Source organism: Schistocerca nitens, chromosome 7 (assembly GCF_023898315.1).
Source record: "Schistocerca nitens isolate TAMUIC-IGC-003100 chromosome 7, iqSchNite1.1, whole genome shotgun sequence".
Classification (NCBI taxonomy): domain Eukaryota; kingdom Metazoa; phylum Arthropoda; class Insecta; order Orthoptera; family Acrididae; genus Schistocerca; species Schistocerca nitens.
Genome location: NC_064620.1, coordinates 616,616,170 through 616,643,729, shown reverse-complemented (window position 1 = coordinate 616,643,729; position 27,560 = coordinate 616,616,170). Strand labels below are relative to the sequence as shown.

Genomic DNA, 27,560 nt, shown 5'->3' with positions numbered 1-27,560 from the left:
CATCATTGTACTCTGCAAGTGATGTGTTAGACTGTTAGACAGCAGTTTGTGAAATTGTTCACAGTACATGACAAAATCTAGTACACATGCAATTAAGTGTTGCCAAGCAGAACAACTACAGCACAGCATAACAGCAGCTCAGTAAGGTAGAACACTGCAAGACCCATATGGGCCGGTTGGTTTACCACACAGTAGTAGCAGATTTTTGTCATTTCATAGCTGTGGTTCAATAACAGCAAATTTCCAACCAATGGTTAATGTACAAATTGAGCTCAGTTTGACATACTTACTCAATTACGCCAAAGTGTTTTTTTTTTTTTTTTTTTTTTTTCACACACACAATTTGTATGAATCTCAATCAGAAACCTGTCACTCACCTTTCCACCTGGTAACTGACAGATGCCAAGGTATTTCTTATGTCCTCCACTCTCTTCTATATTCATAAGGTCATCTGTAACCAGTCCTGCACAGAGAAATGTAAACATATTGTAACACAGGGACAGACATGGTTTCATAAGTAATTTAGATTGACCTATCTAAAACAAGGAGGTGATAGATGTTGAAAATTAATGGATTCTGCTGTATATCATGCAAAAGCAAAGTGCAGGAGTGTGTCACAAGATAGTACATAAATAAATACAATGAAATAATAAGCAACCAGTTGCATAAAAGAAAGTTAATTTCTTTACTGGTTTCAGGCATTTAGGGCCCTTCTTCAGAAGGTTGTACCTGTCACATTATTTGCGAGTGCCAATAATAAAGTGCATACAGCAAAATCCCATGGTCATGTAATTCACAGTACCTACATGCTAGTTTTGTGCAGATACTGTGAATTACATGACCATGGTATTTTGCAGTATGCACTTTATTACTAACACTCACAAATAGTGTGATGGATATAACCTTTTGAAGAAGGGCACTAAGTGCTCGAAACCAGTAAAGAAATTAAATTTCTTTTTTGCAACTGGTTGCTTATTATTTCATTATATATGACTACAATTGCTGAAGATGGATTAAATACTAGATAAATAAATAAATAAATAAATACACAAAATAATAGCATTATCAATCTGATAAACCAATATTATGCAATGCCTGATGCTAAATTGTTTATCCTGAAAAATTTAGTGTTCATTTCTTAAATGCTCTTAAAAAATTGCACACTGAGTGCACACTTAGGTGTCAATGGTCAACTTTATTTCTTATTTTATACAGTCTACTACTACACAATTCATTGTTTAATTTTTTGTATGTTGCCAAAGAAAACATGTCAAGCATTATCTCATACCAGTATGAATGTTTCTCCTTCTCTATAATATTTTTGACATTGTTGTTGTTGTGGTCTTCAGTCCTGAGACTGGTTTTATGCAGCTCTCCATGCTACTCTATCCTGTGCAAGCTTCTTCATCTTCCAGAACTTACTGCAACCTACGTCCTTCTGAATCTGCTTAGTGTATTCATCTCTTGGTCTCCCTCTATGATTTTTACCCTCCAATGCTAATTTTGTGATCCCTTGACGCCTCAGACCATGTCCTACCAACCGGTCCCTTCTTCTTGTCAAGTTGTGCCACAAACTCATCTTCTCCCCAATTCTATTCAATACCTCCTCATTAGTTATGTGATCTACCCATCTAATCTTCAGCATTCTTCTGTAGCACCACATTTCGAAAGCTTCTATTCTCTTCTTGTCCAAACTATTTATCGTCCATGTTTCACTTCCATACATGGCTACACTCCATGCAAATACTTTCAGAAATGACTTCCTGACACTTAAATCTATACTCGATGTTAACTAATTTCTCTTCTTCAGAAATGCTTTTCATGCCATTGCCAGTCTACATTTTATATCCTCTCTACGTCAACCATCATCAGTTATTTTGCTCCCCAAATAGCAAAACTCCTTTACTACTTTAAGTGTCTCATTTCCTAATCTAATTCCCTCAGCATCACCCGACTTAATTCGACTACATTCCATTATCCTCGTTCTGCTTTTGTTGATGTTCATCTTATATCCTCCTTTCAAGACAATGTCCATTCCATTCAACTGCTCTTCCAAGTCCTTTGCTGTCTCTAACAGAATTACAATGTCATCGGCGAACCTCAAAGTTTTTATTTCTTCTCCATGGATTTTAATACCTACTCCAAATTTTTCTTTTGTTTCCTTTACTGCTTGCTCAATATACAGATTGAATAACATCGGGGAGAGGCTACAACCCTGTCTCACTCCCTTCCCAACCGCTGCTTCCCTTTCATGTCCCTCGACTCTTATAACTGCCATCTGGCTTCTGTACAAATTGTAAATAGCCTTTCGCTCCCTGTATTTTACCCTTGCCACCTTTAGAATTTGAAAGAGAGTATTCCAGTCAACATTGTCAAAAGCTTTCTCCAAGTCTATGAATGCTAGAAACGTAGGTTTGCCTTTCCTTAAAATTTCTTCTAAGGTGAGTCCTAAGGTCAGTATTGCCTCACGTGTTCCAACATTTCTACGGAATCCAAACTGATCTTCCCCAAGGTTGGCTTCTACTAGTTTTTCCATTCGTCTGTAAAGAATTCGTGATAGTATTTTGCAGCTGTGGCTTATTGACTGATTGTTCGGTAATTTTCACATCTGTCAACACCTGTTTTCTTTGGGAGTGGAATTATTATATTCTTCTTGAAGTCTGATGGTATTTTGCCTGTCTCATACATCTTGCTCACCAGATGGTAGAGTTTTGTCAGGACTGGCTCTCCCAAGGCTTTCAGTAGTTCTACTGGAATGTTGTCTAATCCCGGGGCATTGTTTCGACTCAGGTCTTTCAGTGCTCTGTCAAACTCTTCACGCAGTATTGTATCTCCCATTTCGCCTTCATTTACATTCTCTTCCATTTCCAGAATATTGTCCTCAAGTACGTCGTCCTTGTATAGACCCTCTATATACTCCTTCCACCTTTCTGCTTTCCCTTCTTTGCTTAGAACTGGGTTTCCATCTGAGCTCTTGATATTCATACAAGTGGTTCTCTTTTCTCCAAAGGTCTCTTTAATTTTCCTGTAGGCAGTATCTATCTTACCCCTAGTGAGATAAGCCTCTACATCCTTACATTTGTCCTCTAGCCATCCTTGCTTAGCCATTGTGCACTTCCTGTCGATCTCATTTTTTAGACGTTTGTATTCATTTTTGCCTGCTTCATTTACTTCATTTTTATATTTTCTACTTTCATCAATTAAATTCAACATTTCTCATAACTTCTTCAATAATTAGCAAAATAGCTAAGCAGGGATGGAGAGAGAATAAATGTAAGGATGTAGAAGCTTATCTCACTAGGGGTAAGATAGATACTGCCTACAGGAAAATTAAAGAGACCTTTGGAGAAAAGAGAACCACTTGTATACATATCAAGAGCTCAGATGGAAACCCAGTTCTAAGCGAAGAAGGGAAAGCAGGAAGGTGGAAGGGGTATATAGAGGGTCTATACAAGGTCCATGTACTTGAGGACAATATTATGGAAATGGAAGAGGATGTAGATGAAGATGAAATGGGAGATACAATACTGCGTGAAGAGTTTGACAGAGCACTGAAAGACCTGAGTCGAAACAATGCCCCGGGATTAGACAACATTCCAGTAGAACTACTGAAAGCCTTGGGAGAGCCAGTCCTGACAAAACTCTACCATCTGGTGAGCAAGATGTATGAGACAGGCAAAATACCCTCAGACTTCGAAAAGAATATAATAATTCCAATTCCAAAGAAAGCAGGTGTTGACAGATGTGAAAATTACCAAACTATCAGTTTAATAAGTCATGGCTGCAAAATACTAACACAAATTCTTTACAGACGAATGGAAAAACTAGTAGAAGCCGAACTTGGGGAAGATCAGTTTGGATTCCGTAGAAACATTGGAACACATGAGGCAATACTGACCCTACGGCTTATCTTAGAAGCTAGATTAAGGAAAGGCAAACCTATGTTTCTAGCATTTGTAGTCTTAGAGAAAGCTTTTGACAATGTTGACTGGAATACTCTCTTTCAAATTCTGAAGGTGGCAGGGGTAAAATACAGGGAGCGAAAGGCTATTTACAATTTGTATGGAAATCAAATGGCAGTTATAAGAGTTGAGGGGCGTGAAAAATGGTTCAAATGGCTCTGAGCACTATGGGACTCAACTGCTGTGGTCATAAGTCCCCTAGAACTTAGAACTACTTAAACCTAACTAACCTAAGGACATCACACACATCCATGACCGAGGCAGGATTCGAACCTGCGACCGTAGCGGTCGTGCGGTTCCAGACTGTAGCGCCTTTAACCGCTCGGCCACTCCGGCCGGCGAGGGGCGTGAAAGGGAAGCAGTGGTTGGGAAGGGAGTGAGACAGGGTTGTAGCCTCTCCCCAATGTTATTCAATCTGTATATTGAGCAAGCAGTGAAGGAAAGAAAAGAAAAATTTGGAGTAGGTATTAAAATCCATGGAGAAGAAATAAAAACTTTGAGGTTCGCCGATGACATTGTAATTCTGTCAGAGACAGCAAAGGACTTGGAAGAGCTGTTGAATGGAATGGATAGTGTCTTGAAGTGAGGATATAAGATGAGCATCAACAAAAGCAAAACGAGGATAATGGAATGTAGTCAAATTAAATCGGGTGATGCTGAGGGAATTAGATTAGGAAATGAGACACTTAAAGTAGTAAAGGAGTTTTGCTATTTGGGGAGCAAAATAACTGATGATGGTCGAAGTAGAGAGGATATAAAATGTAGACTGGCAATGGGAAGGAGAGCGTTTCTGAAGAAGAGAAATTTGTTAACATCGAGTATAGATTTAAGTGTCAGGAAGTCGTTTCTGAAAGTATTTGTATGGAGTGTAGCCATGTATGGAAGTGAAACATGGACGATAAATAGTTTAGACAAGAAGATAATAGAAGCTTTCGAAATGTGGTGCTACAGTAGAATGCTGAAGATTAGATGGGTAGATCACATAACTAATGAGGAGGTGTTGAATAGGATTGGGGAGAAGAGAAGTTTGTGGCACAACTTGACTAGAAGAAGGGATTGGTTGGTAGGACATGTTCTGGGGCATCAAGGGGTCACCAATTTAGTATTGGAGGGCAGCGTGTAGGGTAAAAATCATAGTGGGAGACCAAGAGATGAATACACTAAGCAGATTCAGAAGGCTGTAGTTTGCAGTAGGTACTGGGAGATGAAAAAGCTTGCACAGGATAGAGTAGCATGGAGAGCTGCATCAAACCAGTCTCAGGACTGAAGACAACAACAACAACAACAACATTTCTTCTCTTACCCAAGGATTTCTACTAGCCCTCGTCTTTTTACCTACTTGATCCTCTGCTGCCTTCACTACTTCATCCCTCAGAGCTACCCATTCTTCTACTGTATTTCTTTCCCCCATTCTTGTCAATTGTTCCTTTATGCTCTCCCTGAAACTCTGTACAACCTCTGGTTTAGTCAGTTTATCCAGGTTCCATTTCCTTAAATTCCCACCTTTTTGCAGTTTCTTCAGTTTTAATCTACAGTTCATAACCAATAGATTGTGGTCAGAGTCCATATCTGCCCCTGGAAATGTCTTACAATTTAAAACCTGGTTCCTAAATCTCTGTCTTACCATTATATAATTATCTGAAACCTGTCAGTATCTCCAGGCTTCTTCCATGTATACAATCTTCTTTTATGATTCTTGAACCAAGTGTTAGCTATGATTAGGTTGTGCTCTGTGCAAAATTCTACCAGACGGCTTCCTCTTTCATTTCTTTCCCCCAATTCATATTCACCTACTATGTTTCCTTCTCTCCCTTTTCCTACTCTCGAATTCCAGTCACCCATGACTATTAAATTTTTGTCTCCCTTCACTACCTTAATATTTTCTTTTATCTCGTCGTATGTTTCATCAATTTCTTCATCATCTGCAGAGCTAGTTGGCATATAAACTTGTACTATTGTAGTAGGTGTGGACTTTGTGTCTATCTTGGCCACAATAATGCATTCACTATGCTGTTTATAGTAGCTTACCCGCACTCCTATTTTTTTTAATTCTTTATTAAACCTACTCCTGCATTACCCCTATTTGATTTTGTATTTATAACCCTGTATTCACCTGACCAAAAGTCTTGTTCCTCCTGCCACCGAACTTCACTAATTCCCACTATATCTAACTTTAACCTATCCATTTCACCTTTTAAGTTTTCTAACCTACCTGCCCAATTAAGGGATGTGACATTCCACACTCCGATCCGCAGAACGCCAGTTTTCTTTCTTCTGATAACGACATCCTCTTGGGTAGTCCCCGCCCGGAGATCCGAATCGGGGACTATTTTACCTTCGGAATATTTTACCCAAGAGGACGCCATCATCATTTAACCATACCATCATATTTTTGACATGGAAGTTGCAAAATAATGTTTGAGAAAATTACACCAAGAGAAATGCACATTACTGAACATTACTTATATGAAATATTAAGAACAGAGAACATAAGGTATTATTTGGATTACAGAACAGACAGAGATTTCCAATGGAGAAATCAGTCCAGTCATTAACTGCTCCAGTGAGGGTCTGTAAACATAATTGAATAAAATAACAAAAGGCCTGAATATATTCCTGCACAATTTATCTCTGCACATTTGTAAGAGGGTCCAGAAACTGCAAACAGTTACCTCAGGCTCTAAGATATCCCCAATGTGGCAGCTAACACTCACAACATCAACATGTTGTAGTTTGATCGCATCTCGTACTTGATCCGCAATGACAACAGTTGGCATACAAGCATGATGCTGCTCAACAGAGCAGGCTGTAAGGTCTGAGTCATTGCGTGGCCATAGTTTTAGGACAGAGTGATGTTGGACCTGTTTGAAAGCATCAAGCCTTGCTACTCAGCACATGAGTGATGGCATTTATCTGTGCAATAGGGGTTTCTCGACAATGCATTTAGCCAGTGCCATGCCACACAATGCACAGTATTGAACTGCTGAAGGTCCACAACAGCTGCAGTGGTCCAGCATAGAGCCAATATTCTGGATGAAGCTGTACAGTTCATTACACCTGTGTGGACATGGTAATGGTCACTCTAGTTGTGCCCACACTCTGTAGACTAGAATCCAGCAGATCAATCATCTAGTGGTGACTGCCATTACATTTTCACTACACCTTACTGGTTTCCCGTGACTGAATGAGGCATAACACTATTTTTTCCACAGCTGGGCCCACACACCTCTGCAATGTTGGTCACTTACACCTTGCACTTGGTTCAAAACATTCTGGTAGCCTGGAACTATTTTGGTGTTTTTGGGTCTTGCAGTTTTCACAACTGGTAGTGCATAATGGACAATGAATACGTCAGTGTGCTAGTTACAGTGTGTATTTACTACAAAGAATAAACTTTTAATCATTATGTATGAAATATAAAATATCATCTTCAGAAAATTGACTTGGTGAATGAGTATACAAAAATAATGAAGTATAGATAACAGCAAATAAGTCTACAAAAATGAAATACTATAATATTTTAGAAAAAAAAGCTGACATGAAAATCATATGTTTATAATCATCTGAGAATGAATTACAAAAAAAAAAAAAAAAAAAAAAAAAAAAAAAAAAAAAAAAGTTTGGAGAGTGACACTGTTGTCTGGGCAAAGACAGAAGTATTACACTTGACAAAAAAACTTTAAATTTTTGTTTGTGACTGGTTTCTTTCACATGATTTGTTTTCATGGTAAACGATTTTTTATAGACTTATTTTGTTCAATATTTAACCAAAAAGTGGAAAGTCTGTTTCAGAGAGAAAAATACACAAAAAAATCACCATACATCAGGTGAGGTGTAAACTTGGGAAAAAATCTCAGAAGAAAATCCCATAAAATCATGAAAACTCATGTCCTGAGCACAAAAAGAAATGAGGAAAATTGTGTCAAACGGAACAAGTCACATATCAAAAACCAAGTTGCAATAATCAATTTATGGAGCAGCTTTTTAAATAGTTTACGGTTAGTCACAACCATTTTACACCACAATTTTGTACAAAATTTAGTTTACTGCAGAAAGTAAAACCCTTGCGCTACAGATGAACATATTTGCATTTGTTCAATCCCGCGTCCGACCATCCTGTTTTAGGTTTTCCATGTTTTCCCTAAATCGCTCCAGGCAAATGCCAGGATGGTTCCTTTGAAAGGGCATGGCCGACTTCCTTCCCTAATCCGATGAGACCAATGACCTCGCTGTTTGGTCTCTTCCCACAAACAACCCAACCCAACCCATTTGCATTTCACCACATGAAGGGATTATGTATAAAACACACTGTGGTTCAACACACCTGCCTCTCTAACTAAAATATTGATAATTTCCATCCTACTTTTGTTTAGCATTTACAAACTCTCAAGAGCACACATGCACATGAAAAATCAAGTTCCTGACCACAAAAGCACAACAGAACCATTATACCATTAATATGTTTCATTCTACAGCAAAAGGAACCACATGATTTGGACATACTGGTAAATCTTTATTTGTGGGTTTAACCTGCAAACTGAATTTACAATAGATTATGAATAAGCAATGCATTAAAGTAGCAAATTATTTTATTTGCACACATTACAGATATTTTTGATATTAAAAAAAATCATTCTGTATATCAATGTGTGTCTTTGTGGACGGTATTTCTTGTGTGTACGAGTACTCCATGCCTCTCAGTACTTTGTTTTTCCTTATGTTTGAAAAAAAAAATGTCTTGTAAAGTCTAAGTGTAAGACAAGTCACTTTTTGTGTTTGAGATGACCATTCAACTAATGAGCCTTGTGGTGGAATGATTACTACCAAACATTCACTGTAACCAATCATGAAATTCATTCTTCACAACTGTGTTTCTCATGTAGAATATGTGCAGAGAAGCACTCAGTGGCCAATAGATGATGAGAAAGCTTCTCATAATATGAGTATTTCTCAATTAGCTTCAACTTTGCACCTGGGGATAAATTATATCCAGCTTCCAATATTCTGGTTATAATCTAAGGAAACAAATGGCATATGCATCATGTGACTCAAATAATAAAGGAAAACTATATTGTCCTGTTTTTACAAGATAAAAGAAGTAGTCCATCTTGAATTTAATTCCCAACCAGTCATAGTTAACTGACATTTGAATGATAAACAAATAAGGTGAGGTACTACAGAAAAACTGGCCTACATTCTGGCAACCAAAGGCTTAGATTCTCCACCACGAAAACTCTCCTGATATCCTAGCAATGGGTTCTGATAGTTTCTGGCCAAAAACAAAAGCCAGATAGCTTTGCACTCACAGTACTTACTAAATCTACTCCACCCTCCCTCCCTTGGTTTCCTAAAATGACAAAGGAATTATTTCCAGAACATTGGAGGCACTGGCACTGTGCAGTGGACCTTTGGAAGGATTTTAGAAACAATTTCCATCAGGAAATGAAGCAGCGAGACAAGTGAGTTACAATTACACATTATGGTCAGTGTCAGAGGGTATAAAGAAGAAAATCCAAGCAGTCCCAATATGAGCCTTAGTTTTTCAGATGCTAGTGGAATGCATATGACAGATGTCTTACTTGTAACCTTTCTATACTTTATTTATTCCTTTTTTTTGGGTGGGGGGGAGTAGGGTCACATATCTTCTGTGTCGTTTACATTTTAAAACAGATGACCAACTGCTCCTCTTCTTTCTACAATTTCTGTAGTAAGTCCCCCCCCCCCCCCCCCCCACCCCAGATGTTAAATCAAGCACACAATCATAAAAACTTTGTATTGACATTGTCCTGTGTGCCTTTGTTGTTCATAAACAAGGACTGGTTACCGTAAATCATTATTAATTACAACTGACAAGAGCTGTTTACACCAAGACTGACATCAGTACACTAACTAAATAGTCACATAGTTCTCTTACCGGTTGCTGAGCAATTCTCAGTTCTCTAGTGTTTTTAACATTTCAGGCCAGGTCCACTGCAGGAGTCAAAATATGTAGTACACACTGATTGCAAACATTCCTTCTCAGATACCTCTGAAGCTTGGTTTCTAATTCTCTGCTCAACCTAACAACAGCACTCAAGGATGATATAAAAAGTCATCAATTGCTTCTCGGGTTTTATTTGATTACACATTACTTTACTATAACTCAATTTTTGGTCCACTTGCAAACAAGCTCAATTAGTTGTTCTTATTAACTGTTGAAGCTCATCTGCACTAGAGGCGAAAAATAGTGTCATCACCAACTAATGGTGGATCAGATATCTTCCATAAACAAGTATTTGTTAATCTCTTTCGTAGAATACAGATCTGGAAAAATCCATCTGATCTGCTAAGAATAATTGTTGTGATGTGGAATCTCACTGTCTGACATATCTTTCAATTGTGAATCATCCACTATCCCACTGAAGACTAACAGAAGCTGTGACACAGATATGTACTTTTTTCAGCCCACTAACACAGGCCAAATCAGTATTATGTTTCTCAAGGGATGAGAGTACAGACTTTGTTGAAACTGAGTCAAAAGTCTTCTCAAAATATATAGATCCCAGAAAAAGATGTAGCTCATACTCACTGCTCCATTTTATAATTTCAGTCATGATTTGCAAATTGTCACTATGCCATATTGATTTCTAAAGCTTGATTGCTGCTTTGGTTTGATAAAATCCAAAGTCTTTTCTATGAAATTTGTAATAACTTTAGGGAATATCTTGTAAACTATGGGTAGGTTAGATCTGTTGTTGATTTGGTCTTGTCTGACTGTCTTCTTTCTTGTGAAGATGAATAGTTGTAGCACTTTACCAGTTTTAGAGAAACTGGCTACTTTCATAGACACCAAGTACATAATTTACTTTTCCAATCATGTATTACTTTCATTTCCTGCTAATTTGAAAGTGAAGCAATTTTATAAGTGTTCCATGAAATATAACCATTGTAACTGAGTAATTCTCAGTAGCTATGTATGCCCTTTGTATTTATCAGTAGTCTGAGTTGTGGTTAAGACCCTGCTTCTACGAGCATTTATTGACCATTACGTGAATGGAACGACTTACCACATGCTCTGAGCCTCTTCAATAATTCCACTAAAAAATTGTTTGAGATCACTTCCACAAGCAGGAGAACATCTATGTCACCACATGTTGGCTTTCCGCGACGGTAAGAACCACAGAGTATGACGGAGATGTCTGTCTCAATTGCTAAGGCATTCTCCTTGACCTACAAATTAATTAATCCTTTTATTAATATATCGCTACCTACTAAAAACTACAAGTCTTTTTACACACGACTAGAAATTACAGAGAGGAATATAAACAATGATGCAAGAAGAAATAGCCAATGATCATCTATAGGTAGTACTACAGTAAATTTCTCTTTGACATTTTTTTGTCTATATGTGAAGGCTAAAATCAGGAACTACTGTACTGATATTGACACAGTTTTCACTAATAGACATACTGATTCACATGGAAAGTTCATGTACAAGTGTAAGTCAATAAATAAGTTGCAAAAAAGGATAGAAACAATAATAATCAAAATAACTTTCTTACATATATATCACTTTTCTACATATTCAGTCCATACATTCACACACTTTTCCCATCTTCCTACAAGTACTTAATAGCTGACGGCAAAGAAATCTTTTGGTTGGTGCCATAGCCCACATGTAACTCCTTCGGTTTTGGCATCATCACTTTCAAAATGTTGGCCATCCAAATGAAATTTTAGGGGCTCAAACAGATGAAAGTCACTGGGGGGCTACGCTGGGACTGTAGAGAGGATTTTTCAAGTGTTTTCCCTGAAGTTTTCATAACAGCTCCTGTGTTTGTCTTGCTGTTTGAGGGTGGTCATTATCATCTCGAAGGATCACTATATTTTGTCAAGAGGCCAGATAGTTTGCAGTGAATGGCCTGTTGAAGTTCCTGCTGAGCAGTGCAATATGACGTGGCATTAACTGTCTCACTGTGATGCTGGATTTCATCAGTGAGACCCTTGGCAAGTGCCAAAACATGATGAGCATAAACTTGCAGACTGATAGAATGGTCTTGGACTCTTTTGTTGTTGGGCACTGTAATGTTTCCATTCCATGGACAATCATTTGGTTTCACATTGAAAGTGGTGAACCAAAGACTTGTCCTCCATCTCAACTTGTGCCATTCAGTCCTCTCTTTCCTCCGAGTACAGAATGAGATGCTGCAAAGGCAGGTACTACGTTCATTTTGTTTTCCTTAGTCAACATGTATGCATCCAGTGTGCACAAACTTTATGGGACTTCAGCAGCTCATGTATGATAATGTAAAAGGTTCCATGTGAGCAGTCTACAGCACACACTAACTCATCGATTATCAAAATCTGGTTATTACAAATGATCTGTTGCACACACTACACTGTGGTTTCAATTGCTACTGCCACAGGATGACTAGGACATTCCTGATCTCTGACGCTTTGCCCTCCCTTAAATTTTCTATGATGAACAGCTGTTGCCACATATGGGACACATTTCGTGATACACTTATCCTATAGTATGTCATTTGGTTCACAAAAATTGCACGGTCACCTTCTGTTCTACAGTGTATATTCCTGCAGCATACCAGCTGTCTCACAATGGCTGCCATGTGATGCCCCACAGTCTCTATGACAAGAACACATCTGCTGCCGAATGTGTATCTATAATTTAAAAATGATATGGTAAACTGATTTTGGAGCATTCTATTGACTTATCCTCATATCTAATTTATTATCGCTATGCCAGACAAGTTGTCTGGCTGCAGATACTTACTGCTAGCCCTGCGAAACCAGGGCAGATCACTAGTACACCTAACAAGAGAAGGAAAACAATATCTCACTTTACAAACATTTTTTCCCCTTCTGTGCAAATAAATACAGTCATGCACACACAACTATACTATGCCTGCTGCTGTGGCCCACTTTGGGTTAGGGCTCTATTGGAGGAAACAGAAAAAGTGAACAAGTGTAAGGGGAGCCAACCAAGGATAAAGCTATGTTGGGGAAAAGGGAGGAGATGGGTGGGGGGGGGGGGGGGGAGGGAGGGAGGGAATTGGAAGTGAGGGCAGGTGGATTCAAAAGAATGAAGGGTGACTTATTCCTTTGAGGGAGGAGGAGTGTTTGCAAGGTAAGGGAGAGACAAGTGAAAACATTTTAAAGTGATGGCAATAAGGGACCATACAAAGAGAGACCAAAAGACTGCTGAGAAAACTGTACATGCGGAGTGTGTGCCTTTAACAAAGAATGTCAATTCATACCTTAAGTACCTACACTCCTGTCTGCACTGTTCTCTCAGAAGTTTCCGCCCCTCCCTCTCAGGACTCTGTACTGCCGCCTGCCCCTTAAGATTCACCCCCTGTAGCACAGTGTGACCCTACCTGCAAACACTCTTTGTTGGCATATTTCTATCCCCTCTTGTGGTGTTACACACTCCTTTTTGAGAAGCTGTACTTATGTAATGGCCCTGGTACAGCATGATAATGCTTGGAGCCACGAAGAACACAATGTCTGTGTTTGATCTTCACTCAGTTGTATAACATTGAATAACATTATGGAGTTGTCTTAAGTGCATAATCCATGATATACCTGTGCTGATTTAATTAAAGCCAATTAATTAATCAGTTTCTCCTGTTCTCAATGTGGATAGAAAAGACCATATTAAAATAATAATAGATAATTTATCCACAGATATTCTATTGTGGTTTTTGTCATTTCCTAGATCTACATCTACTTCCATATTCTGCAAACCACCATGAAGTGCATGGCAGAGCGTTCGTCACATTGTACCAGTTACTAGGGTTTCTTCACATTCCGTTCCATATGGAATGTGGGAAGAATGACTGAGTGCATCTGTGCCTACTGTAATTATTCTAATCTTGTCCTCATGATCATTATGTGAGTCATACCTTGGGGACTGCAGTACATCCTAGAGTCATCATTTAAAGCTGGTTCTTGAAAATTTATTAGAAGACTTTCTTGGGATAGTTTATGTCTTACTTCAAGAGTCTGTCTGGTCAATTTCTTCAGTATAAATGTAACACTCTCCCACGGGTCAAATAAAACTTTGACCGGTCATGCTGCCCTTCTATGTATATGTTCAGTATCCTCAGTTAGTCCTATTTCACATGAGTCCCACATACTTAAGCAATATTCTAGAATGGATTGCATGACTGATTTGTAAGTAATCTCCTTTGTAGACTCATTGCACTTCCCCAGCATTCTGGCAATAAACCCAAGTCTACCACTTGTTTTGCCCATAACTGAGCATATATGATCCTTCCATTTCATATCCCTACAAAGTGTTACTACAAAGTATTTAAAAGAGTTGGCCACTTCAAGCTGTGACTCATTGATATGGCCCTGGAACTTTGGTCACTACGAATATCTATAAAAATTAATGAAATAATTTTTATAATGGTAATTTGTAACACATTGATGTATCCTTTATAGCTTTTTCTTTACTTTAATTGACTGTAAATTTCAATTAACTTTATTTGTCCAGGACTGATAGGGAACCATTTTTAATAATACTGTTAAATCAGTTCTTTTTTAAATACTGCTTCATCTCTTTCAGTGCACATTTTGTACCATTTCTGTCAGTGTATTTCAACCTGATTAAAAAATATACCGTCAAATGGGGTGATTTCGGACAGTATGGCTTATTTGCTCTTTGCCACTGCATAGAAACAAAGAGTTACTTATTTTAATGTCCGTGCGCCAGTTATTTTAAGTGCAAGATTGCATTTATCACTTTCCACAACTTTTATTTTGCATCAATTGTTTTCCTAGGTGAATAACCTAACGAACAGTCTCAGTGTTAAAAATCCATGCACTATCGTAAAGTGGAAACTTTCTATTGTTGCACCGAGTGGGAAGTTATTGTAACCATAATTGTCGACGACTCAGTAGCTAACAGCATTGAGACAATTTCTGTACAAGTTTGTCGAGTTTCTCATGCAAGGTTATAAAATAACGACAGTTTTTGTAAAACTGTGTACTGTGTGGGGTGGTTTCAGACAATGCCAAGAATGTATAAGAGCAGGAGAGGTGCCACAGTAAAATGTAATTATGACCAGGAACTATTAGATAAAGCTGTTCGTGATATTCAGAGTGGTAAATTATCATACACAAAAGCATGTGATTTGCATGGTGTACCTAAATTAACACTACAAAATAAAGTGCAGGAAGAACATCCGAAAAAATGGGAGGACAGCCAGTGCTAAATAAAGAAGAAGAAGAAATGTTGAAGCAAGGTATCTTGAGGGCTGCACATTGGGGATTTCCTTTCACCAAATTGGATATTAGATATTTAGTTAAAGGCTACCTTGATAAATCTGGCTGAAAAGAGAAGAAATTTCATAATAATTTGCCAGGAGAAGAATGGGTGCATTTATTCCTCAAACGACAGTCAGAAGATCTTTCCGTTCGCTTAAGTGAAAATATTAAACGAGCTCGTGAAGACTGTTAAGATGTTTTTCTCCAATATCAAGGCAAAGCTGGAGAATCTCCCACCTAGCAACATGATCAACTATGATGAAACCAACATGTTGGTTGATCCAGGCAAGCAGCAGATAATTACAAAACAAGGGTGTAAGCATGCTGAAAAAGTGATGGACTCATCAAATTCCAGTGTCTCAATCATGATGGCAGCTAGTGCCGATGGTAAACTGTTTCCTCCGTATGTCCTTTACAAATCAGAGCATTTGTGGGACACGTGGCAAGAAGGTGGACCAAAGGGAGCCCATTTCAATAGGAACAAAAGTGGATGGTTTGACCTGCCAGTATTTGAAGACTAGTTCTTTACAATCACTTTGCCCTATTTGAAGAGGCAAAACAGGCCAACAGTCATGATTGGAGACAACTTATCCAGTCATGTGTCTTTACATGTTATTGACCACTCAGTTGCTGAACAAGCTGCCCAACACAACATGCTTCACTTCAATGACTACTTCACAGCTTGTGGCATTTGGATCCTTCTTATCATCACCAGCTTTTGTGTATTCTGCAGATGGGAACTTTCCCTGCTATATATATATTCTACATTCCCGTAACCCCTATGGTCTCAACCTTCACTAGTCCATGTCCTTCACCCACCTATCTCATTTCCTATTCCCACTCCACCACTGCGAAGACTTCCATTCCATCAATGCTCCCACTAGTCTTTTTACCCTCCTCTATTTCTATCATCTCCACCCCCTTCAAGAGGGCATATATGTAATATTAGTAAATTAATGTAGCATCAAGAAGCAGCACCCTCGATTACACAAGATATGTGTTATTTATTTTGGTGGAGGCTATCCATAATAAGAGGTGGTGTACGGTTTTTCTTGTGTTAAGCAATGATATACAACCCAAACTTCACCACAAAACCATTTTTGCCATGTTATATTACAACAAGGTGGAGGAGCGGGGATGTGTATAAAACTGCATGGCATGCTAATGGTTATTAAGTTTCAAGTGAAAAAATTGCTTACAATATATTTTGCCACATACCAGTACTGGGACGTGAATAGAAACAAGGATCTGTATGGAAAAACTGGATCTGCGAATCAATGGACTAACAGCCAGCAGCATGGGTGGTCAGATGAGTACCAAAACATTATTTATGTAAAAGAGTAGTAAAATAGTTAACTGTTAGGAAGTGAAACTGCATGCCAAAGTCAGGCAAAAATAATGGTGTGTGATGTACTTTGAAAATATTATAGGAAAGATAATTTTCGGAAGTGTTTTCTTTTTTATCATCTCATCAAGTTGTGCAAAATTAGTTAAAATGAATAGAGGAAATATATTTTCTGTACGTGACCAAGACGGAATCACAACAAGATTGGATTGGCAGCTGCATGCATCAATGCCGAATCTAAACACTCAAAGCCACGATAATTCATCAAGTGATATAGTTTCACATTTTCATGCATTTCAACAATCAGAAGACATATTTGAAAAATTTTCTAAGTTACTGGACAGTACACTAGGTAGTAAACTGTTGAGCAAAATAAAAAAAATAGAGAGTACATTGAAAATAATTTCAGAAAAAGAGACAATATTCTTGTAAAAATGGACCAGAAACTAGAAGCAATCACGGAAAATGTTAGTAAGGCAGACAGACAAATAAACATTGTAAATGAAAGAGTAGCCAATGTAGAACCCGAAGTAGATCATTTGAAGAACTTTGCTGTTACTGAATTACAGCCAGTTAACAAATGTGTTGACATAGTCAACGAACGAGTAAGAAGAACAGAAAACATTGTCATTGAGAAACTCGAGAGATGAAAATCAGAATTGCATAACATAAAAACTTATATTGAAACTGAAAATAATTCCATTAATGAGAAACTAAAATTAAAATCGATACTTGTTTCAGAGCACAATTCTTCAGTAAACAGCAAAGTGAATGAAATATCAAATAATCTTTAAACAGTTAACTCTCAAGTTGTAAATCTAGAGACTAATATGTTTAGTAGCATATATAGTGGCAATAACATGTTGAAAAACAATTGCAATAATGTTATTATGAAAATTACACCGTGTAGATTACTTGTACCAGTGCAAGGACAGCTTTGCACTGGGCATGCCAGAACATATGAAAGTGAAGTGTGCTAAATGATTTTTAGACGGAGAAGCTTTATCATGTGCTAACCAGCATTTTAACCCACAAATGACAATTGCAGAGTTTGAAAAATTATTTGTAAACAAATTTTGGTCAGAAAGTAAGCAGGTATGAATAAAATCAGAATTTTTGAATGGAAGTAGATTTCACATAGGGGATATGAGAATGTGAGTATTTTGTGAAAAGCAGCTGAGGACTTTAGCACACTTAGATAACCCACTTGACGGATTAATCCAAACTGACGTGCTGTCGTAACACAGTACCATCCGGGACTGGAGCAACTGAATTACATTCTCTGCCAGGGTTTCGATTACCTCTTGTCGTGCCCTGAAATGAGAAATACCCTACCCACTACCCCTCCCACCCCTCCTAACGTGGTGTTACACCATCCACCGAACCTACACAATATACTCGTCCATCCTTACACAACCCCTGCTCCCAATCCCTTACCTCATGGCTCATACCCCTGTAATAGACCTAGATGTAAGACCTGTCCCATACATCCTCCTACCACCACCTACTCCAGTCTGGTCACTAATGTCACCTATCCCATCAAAGGCAGGGCTACCTCTGAAACCAGTCATGTGATTTACAAAATAAGCTGCAACCACTGTGCTGCCTTCTATGTAGGCATGACAACCAACAGGCTGTCTGTCCGCATGAACAGCCACCGACAAACTGTGGCCAAAAAACAAGTGGACCACCCTGTTGCTGAACCCGCTGCCAAACATAATACCCCTCATCTCAATGACTGCTTCACAGCCTGTGCCATATGGATCCTTCACACCAACACCAGCTTTTCTGAACTGAGCAGGTGGGAACATTCCCTGCAATATATCCTACGTTTCCATAACCCTCCTGGCCTCAACCTTCAATAGTCACTGTCCTCACCAATCCAGCCCCCTCCCTGTTCCCATTCCAGCACTACACAGTCGTCATTTCACCACCACAACCAGTCTATTAATTTCTTTTATTTTTATCTTTATTTCTCTCCTTTCCACTACTTACCCCCTCCCCCCTCTGCACCTTCTCTCCTGCCCTCCGTCTAAACTGCAACACTTCACTGTTCGCCACTCCCACCATACTATCCCTCCCCCTCCCTGCCCCAGCCTCCTCCTTACCCCCACCCAGTTGCCACTCCCATCATGCACTGGTGCTGCTGCTCACAATGTAGTTCCAGCTCTCTGAGACTGCAGACATGTGAGCAAGTTGCATTTGCGTGAGTGTGTGTGTGTGTGTGTGTGTGTGTGTGTGTGTGTGTGTGTGTGTGTGTGTGTGTATGCTGCTGACAAAGGTCTTAATGGCCAAAAGCTATGAGTGTGTGAATCTTTTTATTGTGCCTATCGCGACTCAGCATCTCCGCTATATGGTGAGTAGCAACTTTCCTTCTCTGATAGTGTTACATTCCATCCTGGATTTTCCATTGTTTGAAATTAAGAAATAGATTAAAGAACACTGAACAGTATACTGAATTTCCAATTACTGGTGTTAAAAGGAGCCACTGGGAAACTTAGTAAATTAATCAGTAGGTAGGCTTTAATTTCATTTACTGTCAATAATGTTGTTTGAGCAAGGATGTCTGCTAATAACTGACCTGACTCCCTAACATGTTGTTAGGGATGGATTGGATACTGAAAGTTAATGCTAGGTTTCATTGGTTAAATATGAAGCTAAATTTTATTGGTCCAAAACCTGGTGTTCAAGGTGAAACTAAATTACACATAATGTATGATGAGGATTGTAGCAATAACTTACAAGGAGTAGAAGTATTTGACAACAGAAATTACTCGGCTGAGGATAAGGAATACCAGGTGGTTAGTGAAGATTTTTCTCAGTTAGTGTTGGATAAAGTTAACTCAGCAGGCAATTTAAGTAGCCATGAAAGGAGTGACTTGGAGGGATTCCTGTGGGAATATAATAGTGTTTTCAGTGACAAGCCAGGCAGGGTAAAAGATTACATATGTAAGTTAAAACTGAGCTACATGAACCATTTTTCATTAAGCCTTACAGAGTACTTATTAGTAAGAGGAAGGTTGTTCAGAAGGAGTTGGAGAAACAGCAGAGTTGGGGGGTAATAGAAAGGAGTAGCAGTCAGTACAACAATCCTATGGTTGCAGCGGCTAAGAAAGATGGTGGGTTTAGAATAGTTCTTGACTGTCGACATTTAAATAAATTTCTGGAGAAGGAAACTGACCACACAGAATCAATGGAGGAATTGTTGTACACATTTGATGATGCAAACTATTTTGCAAGTTTGAATTTGACAACAGGATTTCATCACATTACTTTAGAGCCCAATTCTAGGCAATATATTGCATTTTTGCATAATGGGAAAAGTATTCAATACTGTGTAGTACCTTTAGGATTAAGCTTATCAGTTGCTGAATTTATCAGTGCTTTGGATTTTGTTTTGGGAAGTGAGTTATTTTCAGAATTAATCGTTTATGTGGACGACATTCTGGTAGTCAGTAAAACTTAGGATGAACATATGGAAATCCTGAAAGCAATTGCAATAAAACTTAGGCAGGGGGTATGGCATTAAAATTGTATAAATGTAAATTTGGAGTAAAAGAGGTGAAATTTCTTGTGCACACTATTAATAAGGAAGGAATTCTGCCTGATAAAGACAAATTGTTGGCCATTGCAGATTTCCTCAAACTGAGGTCAAAGAAGGAACTTAGATCATTTTATGGTTTATGAAATTTCTATGGGAAATATATAAGGACACAAGCTTTAAATGCTCCATGTCTTCTTGTGCTTTTGAAAAATAATAGTATTTGGGAATGGGCTGACAAATGTCACACAGCTTCCGATGAGATTAATAGACAGCTTGTCAATAGTGAAATCTTACATAGACCAGACTTAACTTTACCATTTTGTATGATGACAAATGGATGCGATCATGGCTTAGGAGTTTGTTTATTACCACAGAAGGAAGTTGAGGGAGAGATAATGCACTGTGCTATTAGTTTTGCCAGTAGAAGTTCACGAAAGAATGAAAAAGTTATACAGTCACCGAGAAGGAACTTCTAGCCATTGTTTGGGGGTTTAAAAAATTTCAAAATTATTTAGTTGGACACAAAGTCATTGTATACAGTGGCCATAAAGCTTTGAGCTACATTCAGGAGTGCAAAATATATCACACTAGAATTACCAGATGGGCAGTTTTCTTACGGCAACTTGACTACTCAATCCAATACATTAGAGGTGATCAGAATGTAGTTGCTGATGCTCTGTATAGATTACCAGTAGGAGGCAACCTAGGAGGCAACCTGGATAGTAAGAATATTCAAGAGAACAGGGATTTTAGGATCAAAGGGATTAAAGAAGAGAAGAAATTGGGAGAGTCTGTAGACAACTGAGATGGAATCAAAATCAGGATGAGACATGGAAACTAATCAAAAGCTACTTAGGTAAGAAAGGATGTGATTAGGTAAAACAGTGTTACCATGTGTTTAAAGGAATTTTATTTAGAACAAGTAGTTCCAATTTGGATAAGCGGAAGGTATGTCGGCCTAGACAATATATTGATACTTTGATTAACTATATACATATGCGTTGCGGCCATTGCGGATCCATGAAGTGTATCCAAAAGATACAGAAAATGTGTGCTTTGATAGTATCTCCAGGAAAGTAGGGAAGTGTTTGAGTTCTTGCGATTGATGTAAAAGAGTAAAAGTTACCAACCAGAAGCATAAAGGTTTCATGCAGAGCATAATTCCACAAGGTAAGTCATAACTAGTGGGAATTGACTTATTTGGTCAACTTCCCCACACTAAAGAAGGCTACACATATTTATTTGTTACTGTCGACTTGTTTTCAAAACTGGAAAAAGCAGTACCCTTTGAAAAAAGCTACAAATAAGAAAATTATTGAGTGTTTCACTAATGACTATTTTAGGAATGTTGGCAAACCACATGCTTTACTGTCAGATAATGGAAATCAGTTCACATCTAATACATGGAAAGAACTTATTAACAATGAGAACATTAAACACATTTTAATATCTCTCTATTCCCCACCATGTAAACCTACGGAGAGGTATACAAGGGAAATTGGTAGGTTGTGCAGAATGTACAGTTCCAAGGATCATACGAATTGGTACACTTATGTAAGTCAATTTGAAGACATTCTAAATAGTTTGCAACGTACTACAACTGGATTCACACCATATGAAGTTCATTTTAAGTAGAAATCTGCTAACTTACTAAGTGGATTGATTGAGTTTCCAACTTGTACAGAGTTAAATGCTGATGAGAGGGAAGAGGTAGTGAAGAAAAATATGGAGACATATCATGGTAAAAGGAAGAAGCAGCATGGCAAAAATCTTAAAGTTACACAGTTTTAAGTAGGAGACCTCGTGTTGACTAAAAGTAACAAAAAGTCAAAAGCAATTAACAAAGAAACAAAAACGTTCTTCAATACATACATTGGACCACTCAAGATCTTAGAGATACCACATCCAAAGTCATGTAAGGTGTTTGGTTTAAGAAACGTATGTTCAAATATGATCAACTCTCAGGTGGGTACACTTTCTGTGTGTACCATGTGTCTGGCAAGCACAAGGACCCCAGATAATGCAGCATCTGCTTCAACACCATTATACATCAGTACTACATTTGCACACATATTCATACACACTTCTATCCTTTGGATTTATGATGACTTTGATTAACTATTTTGATTGATGATATTGGTGTTTGATGATGTGAGGTACAATAATTTGCTTAATACACTCTACTTTGATGATATTTTCTGAGGTTTAATATGATCAACACCCACACACTGTGCATACCATGTGTCTGGCAAGCACAATGGCCCTAGCCATTGTAGTATCTGCTTCAACATCTTTATACTTCAGCACTATATTCCTCATTTACACCATTTACACTTAGTTCCTAGTCACATGTCTAAATCAATTCTTGGTACATAAAATGCTTCACTGATTTGAAAATAGTATGTTACCTCATCTATACTTACACGAACTAACAAAAACATAAATTTTGAAGAGAAGTATAGCCAACTGGATAATACACATGTGTTCGTCTACTTAACACTCTAGCTGGTCAGCAAGAACTATGACATAATCTTGGTCACTTCTATAACATTAGGTACTATTTCACATCTTTACAATTTTATGATTATTCAGCATCATGTGAATCTGAAATACTTTGTTCATACATGACTGAATGTTCAGCATTATTATTATGGAGTTGATGACCGCTACCAACAGATTATGGCTTGGAGGAACACTGATAGCAATGCCATCATGTTGAACAATGCTTTTTGTGCAGCCACAGGACGTTGTGTTATGACTAAAACTGTGTGCAATAGGCTGCATGATGCACAACTTGACTCCTGATGTCCTTGGTGAGGCCCATCTTTGCAACCACGACACCATGCAGTGCAGTACAGATGGACCCAATAACATGCCAAATGGACCGCTCAGGATTGGCATCACGTTCTCTTCACCTATGAGTGTCGTATATGCCTTTAACCAGACAATCATCGGAGACGTGTTTGGAGGCAACCAGTAAGGCTGAATGCCTTAGACACACTGTCCAACGGGTGCAGCAAGGTGGAGGTTCCTTGATGTTTTGGGATGGCATTATGTGATGCAAATGTACACCGCTGGTGAGCATGGAAGGCGCCATAACGGCTGTACAATACGTGAATGCCATCCTTCAACCGATAGTGCAACCATATCGGCAGCATATTGGCAAGGCATTCATCTTCATGGATGACAATTCGCACCCCTATCATGCACATCTTGCGAATGACTTCCTTCAGGATAATGACATTGCTCAAATAGAGCGCCCAGCATGTTCTCCAGACATGAACCCTATTGAACATGCCTGTGATAGATTGAAAAGGGCTGTTTATGGACAATGTGACACACAAACCACTCTGAGAGATCTACACCAAATTGCTGTTGAGGAGTGGGACTATCTGGACCAACAATGCCTTGATGAACTTGTGAATAGTATGCCATGATGAATATGGGCATGCATCAATGCAAGAGGACGTGCTACTGGGTATTAGAGGTACCGGCGTGCACAGCAATCTGGACCATGACCTCTGAAGGTCTCGCTGTATGGTGGTACAACATGCAATGTGTGGTTTTCATGAGCAATAAAAAGGGCAGAAATGATGTTTATGTTGATTTCTATTCCAATTTTCTGTACAGGTTCCGGAACTCCCAGAACCGAGGTGATACAAAACTTTTTTTGATGTGTTTATATAAACAGAATAACTCTTTACATTGTACAGTTAACTGTACTTCTGAATTGAAAGTTACACTGTGATTAGATTAATTAAAAATTATGGGATATATGTATATATGAGTAAACTAATAATGATTTTGTGCTGATGCAAATTTGAAATGAACTGAGGAAGGAGTTGGAACAAAATAATGTGAAATGAGGTATGATAAAACACAACACTTTATACTGATATACTGTTTACTGCTTTTGATAAACTCATGAAGGTAAGAGGAACAGTGGTTGCAACGACAGGAAAGTTATTCTGAGAAACAATTAATTCTGTTTACTGAAGTACAGTCACATTTATTTGAAGACACTGATATAGAGGTGATCATTCTGGCCATTAAATTTGGAAGATGATACATTTCTTTAGTCTATTGAAATTTTGACATTGAAATCGGTTTGATGCAGCATCTAATGTCTGGCACTCTGGTTGACACATGTTCTTGTCTGGAAAAATGAAAGTATGACCACAATTTACTAATGACTGCATATTTAAAAAATACTAATAATAATGTGATACTATATCCATAACTTGACATCCAACTCACATTATCATTTTTTTGGAGGTAGGACACAATTTCTTAGGTAATAATACATGAACAATTGAACGTAGTGATAAGGAATCTTATAGAGCATCAAAAGGGCACCAAGATGATAAAACTGAAATTTTATATGCTTGTATTTTTCTTGTTTTTTACTGTAGTGAGAAAAAAATTTCATCTTGTATATGAGAAAGTTGACTGACTAAAGTTTATATATAACAAGTATTTTTCACACACACTAACTGTCAAATTGTTTTTTTGTTTCAGTAGTCATGATTATATTCCCTTCATTTTTGCCAGAGATTTAGAAGAGATTTGTCTCTTTGCGATAGTCAAACCTCTTGAGGGGGGGTTATTGTAATACTACAACCGCATTTGGGATCATCTATCCCATTCCAGTCTCATCTCCACTCTCCAGAAGAGGGCATATATGTAATAATAGTAATTTACACCAATTTAAATTGCTGCTTTGACTTTGCTATCTGGATCTGAACACATCGAAGATTTTTAGTACAGCATGTTAGTAATTTACACTAATTTAAGCTATTGTTTTGACATTGTTCACATTGGGCCTCACCAGTATATAGAATGAAGGAAACATGTTGGATTAAAAGCTAATGTACCATCACAATTTACACACAATAAAAACTACAGGCATGTGGTAGGAATAAAATTGCTATTGTAATTAATGATTAAAGTTCCAATATTTAAAGTCACCGAGAGAGAGCTATTTTTATGTATCATTTGTATCCCTAACAGAAATATGACATGATGATTTTTCAGTCAGGATAAAATATGGTCATGTTCTGATTGGTGTTAGTTAATAGAACTGTAATTACGACCATATAGAAAATGTAAAATTTACTCATACAAAATTTAATTAATTGAATCTAGGACTTTCATTCAATAAAACTAATTTCTCTGATCACCTGTAAATGATAGGGATAATTCTCCTCTTAGTTAATAAAATAATAGATGCAAATTAATGAAATATATTGTTGCAATGATGAAACATGTAATTTATAGTTTAAATAGGTACAGATTTTTTCCTGTTTTTGTATGAAATTATTCAATGTTATTCCACGTAATTTTCTATGTAATTTGGGAAGACGTATGTAACAACTTTAATTGTTAAATATGCAAAATTCAGTATGTAACAATAACAGCAATTGTTTGAAATCATATAAATAGAGGCCATTTGTACACTGCGGGCAGTCTTAAGGCAGTTTTCAGTCAGTCTTCAGATCAGTTTTACGCATGTAGTCAGACTTTGTACGTTTGTCGCCGAACATCTAGCGAGCGAAATAAAATTCTTTGTGAACAAGAAGTACTGAAACATATTTTCACCATTGCATAACACCCATGTGGCGATGCAGTAACATCAAGATGAACCTATGGCAGCATCAAGAAGCAGCAGCCCATATTGCACAAGATACGTATTATTTATTTGGTGGAGGATATCCGTAATAAGACGTGGCATATTATTTTTCTTGTGTTAAGCAACGATACACATCCCATACCTAACCACAAAACATTTTCACCACATTATATTACACCTTCATGCTCCTACAAGAAGCACCGCACCCACCTCTATCCCCACACCACCTATCTGTCCCAGCCTCCTCCATATCCTCACTACCCAGACTGGTTCTCCCATCAGGTGTAGTTGTTTGTAGTCTGGCCTCAGTGGCCAGAGACAGGGGTCATGTGTGTCTATGAGTTGTGTTTGTGTGTTTTCTACTTTAGAAGTAGTAGAGATGTCCTCGTATGCATAGCAGTCTGAGATGCACTGCTAAACCCTCAGGGCAGGACAGATAGTTTAAATTGTGGAAAGAGGCCAAAATAAGTGGCTGTCAGTTACACTCAAACATACAACTTTATTTATTTGACCAAACATAACAACAGCCAAGAAAAACACAGCATTAATTTTTGGAACTTAATTACCAGCTAAATGTACCATACAATCTCATGCCTTAAGGGCAAGACCACTTTAATTTAAAATTGGCTTAAAGCCAATAACTTAAGACTCAAACCAAAATCAGAAATCTAAAGGCAGAAGGCCTTATCTTAAAATAGTTCTTTAAATTAGGCTGCAGGCCCAAACAATCTTACGCCTTAAGGCAAAACAACCTTAATTTAAAAATCGGCTAGAAGCCATACAAATACAAACAACAAGAACAAACAAGAAAAGGCAGTACACTCAATGGTGCTCAGGAGTTTCTGAGGGTTGGCCTGGAATTCAAACACTAATGCTCGCTTAGGTGAGACAGGCAGTCGGCCCAACCATTCTCGATCCAACTACAACCCAACTGAGAGACAGTCAATGGACCCACCAACAACATAGCTTCCGCTCCACCTGACCAGCACACAAGAGGGAGTTAAATGGAACAACGTAGAAGCTATTGGCGCCCACAACCAACTATACATTGAGCTGTCAAACTACACATCGTGCTGGACAGCGACAACACGATGAGGAAAATACACTGCCTGAATTTACATCAACGGCCAAGGCAGGTAACCGGAATGTTAACAGCCACAAGGCAGAAGATTCCGCTGGTGAACTTCAGTTCAAAATAACCATGAACAGTTAAACTCCACCAGAGGGTGGCTAAAATTTGCCAACTTGAAAACACACTTTGTTGCTCGCAGGAGTGTGACTTGCTGGTAGATTAAGTCAAAACTCAACTTCTGTGTCCAGGATCAGTGAGCCACAGACCTCGTAGCAATGGAAACAGTACCACACACTCCGGCCGCACGTGGACACTGCTCGTGGCCTCAGCCAAACTACATGCTGTGGATATTTCCTCGCTGTTGCAAACCGACCTACTCATGGGCCCAGAAATGGTGAAAGGACCAAATATACGTCGGCCAATGAGATGACCAACTGAATGACCAACCAACAGTCACTCCACTCCAACCTCTCTCTGTTGGACAGTTCATGTGTGTTGCCAGCGGTCGGTGTGCACTGGCTGTCGACACCTCGCCGGCGCTCCATCCCCGACTTCGCTGCTGTTGCATGCCGACTGCACTGCTGGTCTGTCTCCAACTGACTGGCAGACACACAACGACCCGGAAATACTATCAGTCCATCCAGAGATGGTACGACAGTGCACTTATCGATATGTGCTGCTGCTGCCACTCACGGGCAAGTAAGGCAGGAATTTAGTGATGCCAGTAAATGGATTAA

General features: G+C 38.4%; 1 protein-coding gene across 3 annotated transcripts in view; it reads right to left on the bottom strand.

Annotated features, from left to right (window-relative positions):
• Positions 1 to 27,560, bottom strand: part of LOC126195125 (DNA polymerase lambda-like) — a 166,824-nt gene that overhangs the window by 40,987 nt on the left and 98,277 nt on the right. For all 3 annotated transcript variants that reach the window (XM_049933617.1, XM_049933619.1, XM_049933618.1), the window contains 2 exons: positions 11,009 to 11,171; positions 378 to 463 (listed from right to left, as the gene is read on the bottom strand). In XM_049933617.1, the coding sequence (XP_049789574.1) occupies positions 378 to 463; positions 11,009 to 11,171 (249 nt within the window). The remainder of the gene's footprint in view (positions 1 to 377; positions 464 to 11,008; positions 11,172 to 27,560) is intronic.